At 40.9% G+C, this 11298-nt stretch overlaps 1 protein-coding gene across 43 annotated transcripts in view; it reads right to left on the reverse strand.

The window, feature by feature from the left end:
* The window catches only part of BRCA1 (BRCA1 DNA repair associated), a 94885-nt gene that overhangs the window by 46387 nt on the left and 37200 nt on the right, over positions 1-11298 (reverse strand). For 38 of the 43 annotated variants that reach the window (XR_010124717.1, XR_010124718.1, XM_054457711.2 and 35 more), the window contains 2 exons: positions 11108-11196; positions 2592-2763 (listed from right to left, as the gene is read on the reverse strand). Coding sequence is in view for 41 of the 43 variants with exons in the window: in XM_054457711.2 (XP_054313686.2) it covers positions 2592-2763; positions 11108-11196 (261 nt within the window). In the remaining 2 variants the exon portion in view is untranslated. The remainder of the gene's footprint in view (positions 1-2591; positions 2764-11107; positions 11197-11298) is intronic. The other 5 variants (XM_054457708.2, XM_063656687.1, XM_063656682.1 and 2 more) reach the window with 1 other exon arrangement.

The raw sequence follows: 11298 nt of genomic DNA on the forward strand, positions 1-11298 counted from the left end.
TGTAAAAAAAAAAAGAAAACTCATTCTATCACCAGAACATTTAGCATATAAATTCCTCTTCTTACTACAGTGGGCCTCACGCAACAACGCAAATAAGATAACTTGAGTTAGAAGTCAATAACTCAATAGAACCTGAAAAACAGAGCAAAACCTTTCTGCTCTTTTTTCTCCTTAATCCTTAATTCATTCTCTGAACAGCAAGCCCAACCTAGGCCTTGTGACATGATGATCTACTTGCTGGCTGGTTTAGGAAAGTCTAAATGCAGAGATCCAGAGTCCAAGTTTCAGAATATTATTGTAGTTCCTCTTAAATCATTCCCTCATCTAGATGTCTTAACATGTTACATTCTTTGTGGATAGGAAGTATGGGCCACACCAAACATTTAATAAACTTACAGACTGCCCACTGTGTGCTAAGCATTGTACAGTGTATTGTGAAGAATTAAGGAAGACACTGGAAGACAACAGATATTAAGAAATAATAAACTAGGCCGGGCACCATGGCTCCCAAGTAGCTGGGATTACAGGCATGTGCCACCACGCCCGGCTAATTTTTTGTAGTTTTAGTAGAGATGCGGTTTCTCCATGCTGGTCAGGCTGGTCTTGAACTCCCAACCTCAGGTAATTCGCCTGCCTTGGCCTCCCAAAGTGCTAGGATTACAGGCGTGAGCCACCGCACCCGGCAACAATATTCTTTTTACTAGAAGTTCTGGCCAGGTGCCATGGCTCACACCTGTAACCCCAGCACTTTGGGAGGCTGAGGTGAGAGGACTGCTTGAGTCCAGGAGTTTGAGACCAACTTGGGCAACATAGGGAGACCTTGTCTGTACAAAAAATAAAAAAAAAAAAATTAGCTGGGTATTGTGGTGGAGGCCTATAGTCCCAGCTACTTGGGAGGCTAAGGCAGGAGGATCGCTTGAGGAGGTCGAGAGGCTGCAGTGAGCTGTGATTATGCCACTGCCCTCCAGCTTGGGCAACAGAGCAAGACCCTCTCTAAAAGGTGAGGCTGAGGTGTGGGAGGATTGCTCAAGATCAGGAGTTCAAGACCAACCTAGTTAACAGTGCGTCCCTGTCTCTACTTAAAAAAAAATTAAAGAAAAGAAAAAATTATTTTTAAAAAGTTCATTTGAGTTTCAGTTAGACTCACACCAGATTTAGGGAGGAAAAGGCTCAAAACTTATGTTGGTATTAAGTTGTGATATCCAAAACAATTCAGAAATTAAGCATTTCAGTTACAGATCTCCAGAAAAAAATAAACACACATATACACCAAAGAGGAGATAGTAGATTTACAGATATTCAAAGTCACACAATAATAACATTTTATATCTTACACATTAGAATTGAAAGTCTAGTCTGTGTTTAGACCGAAGATGGTGAAAGTACCCCAAAGAAGAGTATTATACTGGGGATGGGACTCTGATCTCTCATTATCTGAGAGATGAACTAAATGAAGATAGTTACAAAGAAAGCATTTAAGGAAATACATTTTGAAGCACTGCCATAGCAACAGAGTTTCTAGCTAGCTTCTTTATCCAAGAGCTACTGTTTCTTCCTGAACACAAAAATACTGCAAGGCACAACTGGGGACCAAAGCCACTGTTCTGTATAAGTAGCAGACTTGAGTTCCTAGAAAGACTCCAAGAAAGGTCTTAAAGTCCCCAGTTGGACTGTGGAACAGGGTGCTGAAGAAGGAACTTTAACACTCAGATAAGAATCCCTGAGCTAGGAATGAAGTGTACTTTGGGAGTACTCACCACCCCTGCATGTTTCTAAGCAGCATCCTAGTGGGGACCCCATGCCTAGCATCTCCTATGTGTCTGTGTGTTTGCCCCTATTTAAAAACCTGCCTGATGTATTGTCTTTCCAGTTAAAAACTCAAATTTCCATCTCACTTTCCTTCATTTATGCCATTATTCCTCAGCTCAGTGCTCACTTCTTATAGGAAGTCAGCTCTCATCAACTGCACCTGCCTGGTTACTCCAATGGCATCCTCTCAGAGGTCCATCTGGATTTTTTTTGATAACTGTAACATTGCTATAAAGCACTTGACTCTATTGCATAATTAGGCTTTCTGTGTTGTTCTTTTCTTTTCCTTTTGAACTAACAGGAGCTCTACATCACTAGGCTTTCTGTGGATCAAAGTGCAGTTCCTGAAGTATAGGATGTCTCTCCCTATAAATCAGAAGCACATTAAATAGGTCTTTGCGATGTGACACCAGTGTTATAAGGAATATGTCTGAGTACTTTTTCATAGCTTTCTGAAATTATGGGGTTGCCTGTCACCAATTTCTCTCATTCCACTTAGCTTCCAATAGAGCAAGAGCTATGTTGTATACCGTGTATCTTCCATGAGCTCCCCATAGCATCTACTTGTTGTAGGTACTCAGATGACAACATGAATGACTGCCTTGGGTCCCTCTGACTGGTATATTAGTTGTGAGCAGGGACAAGAACCAAGGCTCCATAATTACCCATGTGCTGAGCAAGGATCATAAAATGTTGGAGCTAGGTCCTTACTTTTCAGAAGGAGATAAAGGGGAAGGAAAGAGTTTTGCTTAAGATATCAGTGTTTGGCCAACAATACACACCTTTTTCTGATGTGCTTTGTTCTGGATTTCGCAGGTCCTCAAGGGCAGAAGAGTCACTTATGATGGAAGGGTAGCTGTTAGAAGGCTGGCTCCCATGCTGTTCTAACACAGCTTCTAGTTCAGCCATTTCCTGCTGGAGCTTTATCAGGTTATCTTGCATGGTATCCCTCTGCTGCAAAAATGATAAATGGCACCAAGAAAATGAAATACTTTGAGAAGCTTTCCATTAAATGAAAATATGTCATACAAAATAATTTTAGCACAGGAATTGAAATCACCTAGTATGGACCTATAAGTTCTGGCTGAACACCTTTTAATCTAACCACATTCATGCAATTAATGCCCATGAAATTATTTCCAAACGATGTTAGTGAGGGAAAAAATCCTCAAATTCCCCCAAATAGACTTGATTTATTGTGATGTCCTTTTGAAGTTGGTTATTTTCTTTTAAAGCTAGGGAGTGAAAAAATAATTAAGGTATTTGAACACTATCGATACTTAAAATTAGCATGAATCTGTTAACATTTTATTTATACGGGCACATTTCAAAGACTTGGTGTTGTGAGATTCATCAGACATTTAGGTTAGTTCATATAAAAATGTGTAATTTTTAGACTGATGTAATGTTGAAAAAAGCCCTCTATCTATGGCATTTTATAAAAATACAACAAATATAAAAATACCATCAGTAATCCTGCCTAGATTACTGGCTTGTGAGGACTCTTCCTTTTCTGGGATTCTTTGAACCTTTAGTTTCTTTTCTTTCTTTCTTTCTTTTTTTTAAGTCTCCCTCTGTCACCCAGGCTGGCACCATCTCGGCTCACTGCAACCTCTTCCTCCCAGGTTCAAGCGATTCTCCCACCTCAGCCTCTCAAGTAGCTGGCATTACAGGTGCTTGCCAAGACGCCTGGCTAATTTTGGTAATTTTAGTAGAAACAGGGTTTTACCATGTTGGCCAGGCTGGTCTTGAACTCCTGACCTCAAGTGAGCAGCCCGCCTCGGCCTCCCAAAGTGCTGGGATTATAGACATGAGCCATTGTGCCTGACCTGAAGCTTTAGTTTCTAACAGAAAAAGCAAAAAGCTAATTCATGAATCTATCTGTTTGCTCAGTTAATTAGACAACTATTTACTATCTATTAATCACCAGGCGCTGTCCTAGTACTGAGGATATAGCCCTCATGGTGCTGCCATTCTAGGCAGGGACATCTCATCTAGAATGTGTCCACCTGGAGATCATTAGCAAGGACCTGTGAGAGGGAAGGATCCAACAGAAAGAGCCCTGAGAAAGCTTGTAAGGATAGTTACTGTTTTTAAAATAATGGGTTTTTTTTGCTTATGGGCTCTTGTTGTTTACTGGTCCACTTCAAAGAATGTGCTAAGTCCAAGTATTGATGAACAAAGAATTTAGGTATGTAAGGAGTTTTCCAAAATATCCTTTTTAAGAATTTATTTTATTTTATTTATCTATTTTTTTTGAGACAGTCTTGCTTTGTTGCCCCAGGCTGGAGTGCAGTGGTGCAATCTTGGCTCACTGCAACCTCCGCCTACCTGGTTCAAGCAATTCTCCCTGCCTCAGCCTCCCAAGTAGCTGGGATTACAGGCACCTGTTACCATGCCCGACTAATTTTTTTTTTTTTTTTTTACACGGAGTCTCACTTTGTTGCCCAGGCTGGAGTGCAGTGGTGCAATCTCGGTTCACTGCAAGCTCCACCTCCCAGGTTCAAGCCATTCTTCTGCTTCAGCCTCCTGAGTAGCTGGGATTACAGGCGCCCGCCACCATGCCCAGCTAATTTTTTGTACTTTTAGTAGAAACGGTGTTTCACCGTGTTAGCCATGATGGTCTGGATCTCCTGACCACATGATCCTCCCGCCTCAGCCTCCCAAAGTGCTGGGATTACAGGCGTGAGCTACCGCGCCCGGCCTAATTTTTGTATTTTTAGTAGAGACAGGGTTTCGCCATGTTGGCCAGGCTGGTCTTGAACTCCTGACCTCAGGTGATCTGCCCGCCTCAGCCTCCCAAAGTGCTGGGATTACAGGCGTGAGCCACTGTGCCTGGCTTCAAAATATACATGTTTAAAAATCACTTTTAGAAGGAACATCAATGGTTGCCAAAAAGTCCAGTGGGGGAGTAGGGCAGGAACACATTGTTTCACTCTCCATTTCTTCTTCTGATCCTTAAAAATGACTTTGCCCTTTACTAAAAACAAGCCATCTTCTTTCTCCTGCTACACTGAGTTCACAATTTTCAGGAGGTTTTTATGACCAGAAAATGTATTCTTAGCTTCACAAAGGTTTCCACTGCTACTCTAACACTGCTTTGCTGCCAAGGTCTGCAGCAACGCCATTGCCACCACGTGGTACTCATGAGTAGTTACATCACTGATCAAACCCTAGCCAAAGTCTTGCCTCAGTCAACCTGGAATGAAAGCACATAGATATCTGACCAAAATGCTTCACAGGCTGTATTACTCACTACTGTCACAACCATCACATCTAACCTCTACGTGGCCATTACATAAATCAGAAAAAGTAGTGGGGTAATTATTAATAGATAACTTCCCTTTGGGTTTCCCAAAGGAATTATTTTTTATAACTTAGACAAATTCCCCAGCAGGTAAGTGGCCAGATACATTAGAGAGAATAAAACCAATAGGTTTCTAAGACTTCTTGATTCTAATTCTGAAGTGCTCCTTCAATTAGCTCTAGTCTTCTACTTCTACTATGCTGCTCTGATCTCTACTTTTAATACAGCTACATTACTGTAGAAGTTCCCTAAAAGCCTTGTTTATCATGTCTTTTTCTTCCATAAAGACCCTTAGTGCTCCATCCTGGCCATCACAGTGAAACCCTGGCTGAGGCAGAAGAATCACTTGAACCCGGGTGGCAAAAGTGTAGGGAGCCAAGATCGTGCCACGGCACTCCAGCCTGGGCAACAGAGCAAGACTCTGTCTCAAAAAAACAAAACAAAACAAAAAAACAAACCCTTAGTGGTATACCACTGCTGAGTTATACTTTTTGAACACTATATAATTGTTAGTCATTACTGCCATTTGGATAAAGTCCAAATTTCTAAACATAGCATTCAAAAGGCCCTTTACACCCTGGTATTATCTCTCATTTCTCCCAACACCCCTCACACAAGTTGTTTTCCTATAACACATGACAACTTTATGTTTCCTGGGAATTCCACGACTCTGTACCTTTACCTTACTTGCTGCCACTCCTCTTTTTCCACTTGGAAAAATTCTCATCTTTCAAGGCTTAGTTTGAATGTCTCCTTAAGTCCCCACCAGGAGGAGCTGTGAAATATGAGAAGTAAGGGCAAGTGGGCAGAATGTGGCTAATTCTAATAAGACTCCTGAAATGCGCAGCACAGTAGCCGGAACTGGTCTGGAGGGAAGCAGAGTGTATATCTGACCCTTGTTTGTTCACATTCATTACATATAAATATATATATAAAACCTTCCCATAAAACATGTGTATTTAATGAGTTAAAACTATTTCTAATGTTCCTACTACTACATAATAAGCCTAATCCAAATACAAGCTGAAGTCTTAGCACAAATAGTGGCTTTATCATGCTAGTTTTGTCGACATGTTGTGACTATTTTCAAATATACAGAAAACTTGAAGCAACTTTGCAATGAATGTTTATATATCTACTACTTAGAATCTATAATTAACATTTCCTATATTTACTTTATCACATACACACACACACACACACACACACACACACACACAGAAGTCGCCACCAATAATCCATCTCCTATCGGGAACAGATGATCTCTCACTACTTGATTTACATTGCTAATGCATTAGTATACCCAAATGGAACACATGACCTTGATAGAAGGAATCTTCCCTTAATCATTTTTGTCTCCCTAATGCCTAGCAGACAGTAAGCACTCAGCAAGTGTTTATTAATGAGAAGATAAATTAATAAATAAGTATAGTTAATCAGTCTTCTGTGAAAACAAACAAAAACCCAGATATCAATGATACCAAATTAGGAATTCTCTATCATCTATATACTTTTTCTCGGTTCAGTACAAAAAGGGAAAATAGTTTTTCCTGCCTGTGCTACTTTAGACGTAAGATAGCCTGAAATCTGACTTCAACTGTTTTGGGTAGATGCTTAGTAAAAACACGTTGCAAAATGAATCCTGAACAAATAGACACATGTCTGGGAATAAGATTAGAAATACAGAAAAACAAGGACATTGTATATTGAATGTCAAATATAATACAGTATGGCTAAGGCAGATGTAATCAGAAATTGCAACCTTAAACTTTAAAACACAATGGACAGAATTAGATGATGGGTATATTGACAGAGTCTCAAACCCACATCCAAAAAGGATCATTGGAATTGCAAACAGAGAAAAGGCCTCCTAAATCTTTTCATCAATTTAGTTGCCATGGCAGTCCTGAAGAAGTGGAGGATACTGGTGACAGCTCAGATACAGAGTGGGGAGTCATCTCAAAGATTTCTTGACAACTCCAAGGGGCTTCAGGTCTAGAGGGATTTGCTCTGTACAGAGAACGGGCAGTAGAAGATAAGCCTTCTCTAATTGTAGTTCTCATAGCAATGCAAGATTTAGATTTTAAAACTGGATATCACCCAGTGTTGGCAAGGTACAGGAAAATGGGAACTGTCATATACCACAGGGGCTGGAAGAGCACAAACTGGTTTAATCTTTCTAAAAAACAATTTAGTAACATGTATCAAACACCAAAATCCTAGTCCCAGTAATTTAGACTAAGGAAATAATCAGGGATGTAGGCAAATATTTAGCTACCAGGATGCCACTATAGTGATGTACATAATAGCAAACTGTGCCTCTTACCCTGAAACCTCCAACATTCAGCAATAGGTCAAATAAATCATGATACACTGGAAATATAGAATTCCATATAGTAATTAAAAATGAAGTCACTTAAGAATTTTAAAGACCCAGGCTGAGTGCGGTGGCTCACGCCTGTAATCCCAGCACTTTGGGAGGCCGAGGCAGGTGGATCACTTGAGGTCAGGAGTTTGAGACCAGCCTGACCAACATGGAGAAACCCTGTCTCTACTAAAAATACAAAATTAGCTGGGCGTGGTGGCACATGCCTGTAATCCCAGCTACTCGGGAGGCTGAGGCAGGAGAATCGCTTGAACCCGGGAGGCAGAGGATGCGGTGAGCCGAGGTCGCACCATTGCACTCCAGCCTGGGCAACAAGAGTGAAACTCCATCTCAGAAAAAAAGAAAAAAGAATTTTAATGATCCAGTAAAAGCTAGATTACAATGTACAGAATTATCTGGATTTCTAATTTTTGAGACAGGGTCTCACCATATCACCCAGGCTGGAGTGCAGTGGCACCATCATGGCTCACCACGGCCTCAACTTGCTGATCAAGCAATTCTACCCCAGCCTCTCAAGTAGCTCAGACTACAGGTGTGCACCACTAAGCCTCACTAATTTTTTTTTTTTTTTTCCAGACAGGGGTTGCCCAGAACGGAGTGCAGTAGCATGATCACAACTCACTGCAGCCTTGACCTCCAGGGCTCAGGCAATCTTCCTGCCTCAGCCTCTCAAAGTGCTGGGATTACAGGTGTAAGCCACTGTGTCTGGCTTCCTGGATATATTTTAAAGATAAAGTATATACAAGCACCCCTGTGCGCACACAGGAATACTAACAGAATATACACCAATAAATTGGTAACCATTTCTGGGTAACACAAATTGCAATTAACTTACCGTTTTAATCATTTTAAGTGTACAGTTCAGTGGCATTAAGTATTTTCACACTGTTGTGTTACCATTGCCACTATCTATCTCCAGAACTTTTTCATCATCCAAAACTGAAATCTGCACTCATCAAACAGTAACGTCCCATTTCCCCCTCCCCAAGTCCCTAGTAACCACTATTCTACCTTCTGTCCTATGAATTTATCTTTTTTTTTTTTTTTTACTGCTCCTTGTGGAGCAAGGCTTATCTATAGGCAATGTACGCAGAGTAACCAAATGTAACTATTCTAGGTATCTCATATAAGTGGAAGCATATAACATGTGTCCTTTGGTGTCCGGTTTATTTCAGTTAACACAATGTCTTCAAGGTTCGTCCATGGATGATTTTTGTTTGTCTGTATTTTCTAAGTTTTCTATGATGCACATATATAACTTTATAAGAATATCAGGCTTTTCTCAACTTCATCTAATCTGACTTCACAAAGTTCACAAAAAAACATCATTCACTTACTAGCAACTAAAAGGGTATTTAAGATTTAGGTGGGAAAAAGAAGCCACAGCAGGATGATTCGAGGGGGTCTGAACAGCTTCATTTTAAGAATGTGCCTACGGCAGGTCAGAGAACATAAGCAAACTGTCTAAGATCACATAGCCCAGTACAGAACTCTCACCAATATTATTGCCAGCAACTGCTGTGTGTGTATTCTGCATAGAACCCTGTGCTGGGAATACAAAGAACCAACCTAATTATTAGAAGTTGTCAATTTAGTGGGAGATAAATAAATGAAAAAAATAAACTGAGATAAGCCTGAATTTTTGCATGAGAACTTGGAAAATTTTGGTGCCACTTCTACAAATAAAAATTAGGAGGCCAGGCCTGGTGGCTCACGCCTGTAATCTCAGCACTTTGGGAGGCTGAGATGGGTGGATTATTTGAGGTCAGGAGTTCGAGACGAGCCTGGCCAACATGGTGAAACCCTCTCTCTACTAAAAAAATACAAAAAAATGAGCTGGGCGTGGTGGCAGTCACCTGTAATCCTAGCTATTTAGAAGGCTGAAGCACGAAAATCTCTTGAACCTGAACCTGGGAAGTGAAGGTTGCAGTGAGCCAAGATTGTGCCACTGCACTCCAGCCTGGGTGACAGATCAAAACTCCATCTCAAAAAAAAAAAAAAATTAGGAGACAGAGCCTGGTTCTATGATGAAGATGATGTTAATTTTTAGATGTTGTGATACAGAATGTTTTTTCTAGACTATTCTGCCTTTAGTACATAAACATTTCACATTACATTACCAAATGGTCATACAAATGGTAAAGCTTTTATTTACTTCATAGGTGACCAAATTATTGGCCTTGACCATTAGGTCCAGAAAGTAAAATTGTGTACTTTCTTTTTTTTTTTTTTTGAGATGGAGTTTCACTCTTGTTGACCAGGCTGGAGAGCAGCAGCATGATCTCAGTTCACTGCAACTCCGCCTCCTGGGTTCAAGTGATTCTCCTGCTTTAGCCTCCCATCTTTCTTTTTTTAAAGAAAAAAGATGATTTATGAGCAATTAAAAAAAAAAATAGGCCAGGCGTGGTTGCACACGCCTGTAATCCCAGCATTTTGGGAGGCTGAGGTGGGATCACTTGAGCCCAGGAGTTTGAGACCAGCCTGGGCAACATAGTGAGATGTTGTCTCTAGTAAAAACTTAAAAATTAGCTGGAGGTGTTGGTGGGCACCTGTGGTCCCAGCTACTCGGGAAGCTGAGGTAGGAGGATCGCTTGAGCCCAGAAGTCCAAGCTACAGTGAACCATGATTGCACTACTCCATTCCAGCCTGGGTAACAGAGTAAGAGACCCTGTGTCAAAGAAACCAAAAGAAAAAAATAACTAGATTTTAAAAGGAAAAAAAAAAAAAAAGAAGAAGAGAAAGAAGTATCCACAAAACAGTGAAAGGCTAGATGGTCTCTATTAGGAAGAGAACCCTATAGTCTCCAAATTGGTACCAAGAATAAACACCAAAATTGCAATTGCTGGCAATAATATTGGTGAGAGTTCTGTACCTGGCTGTGTGGCCTTAGGCAGTTTGCTTACCTTCTCTGACCTGCAGTAGACATATTCTTAAAATGGAGCTATGCAGAGCTCCTTGAATCATCCTGCTGTGGCTCCTTTTTCTCACCTCTCTTGATAAAGTAAGTGCTGTCACGTTTTTGCTATAGGGGAAATGATGTGTTTTTGTTTGTTTGTTTTTGAGATGGAGTCTCACTTTGTCACCCAGGCTAGAGTGCAGTGGTACAATCCCAGCTCGGTGCAACCTCCGCCTCCCAGGTTCAGGCGATTCTCCTGTCTCAGCCTCCAGAATAGCTGGGATTACAAGGCATTGGCCACCATGCCCAGCTAATTTTTGTATTTTTAGTAGATGTGGGTGGGGTTTCACCATGTTGGCCAGGCTGGTCTCAAACTTCTGACCTGAGGTGATCCACCCACCTTGGCCTCCCAAAGTGCTGGGATTAGCAAATGGGTTTCGAAGGTTTAGCTTATTCATTAAAATCAGTATTTAGTATGCTACAATGAGCTAGGCAGTGTGTGTATGTGTGTGTGCGTGTGTGTGAAACAAAAGGTAGTATGAGTTCCATTAAGGTGCTTACAGTCTAATTTAAGGAGACAATGAACCACAAACAATTGTGCTATTAATTCAAAGAGATGATGTCAGCAAACCTAAGAATGTGGGATACATACTACTGAATGCAAAGGACACCACACACACATGCACACACACACACGCACGCTTTTTACCTGAGTGGTTAAAATGTCACTCTGAGAGGATAGCCCTGAGCAGTCTTCAGAGACGCTTGTTTCACTCTCATACCCAGATGCTGCTTCACCTTAAATAATAACAAAAACAGAGGTTCAGATGTAAAAGCAGACTATAAACACTGCAACTTGCTGTGTCTTTCTCTTCTCATTGGCAGGACTGGATTTACTTT

The sequence above is a fragment of the Pongo pygmaeus genome, chromosome 19 (genome assembly GCF_028885625.2).
Source record: "Pongo pygmaeus isolate AG05252 chromosome 19, NHGRI_mPonPyg2-v2.0_pri, whole genome shotgun sequence".
In the NCBI taxonomy this organism is placed as follows: domain Eukaryota; kingdom Metazoa; phylum Chordata; class Mammalia; order Primates; family Hominidae; genus Pongo; species Pongo pygmaeus.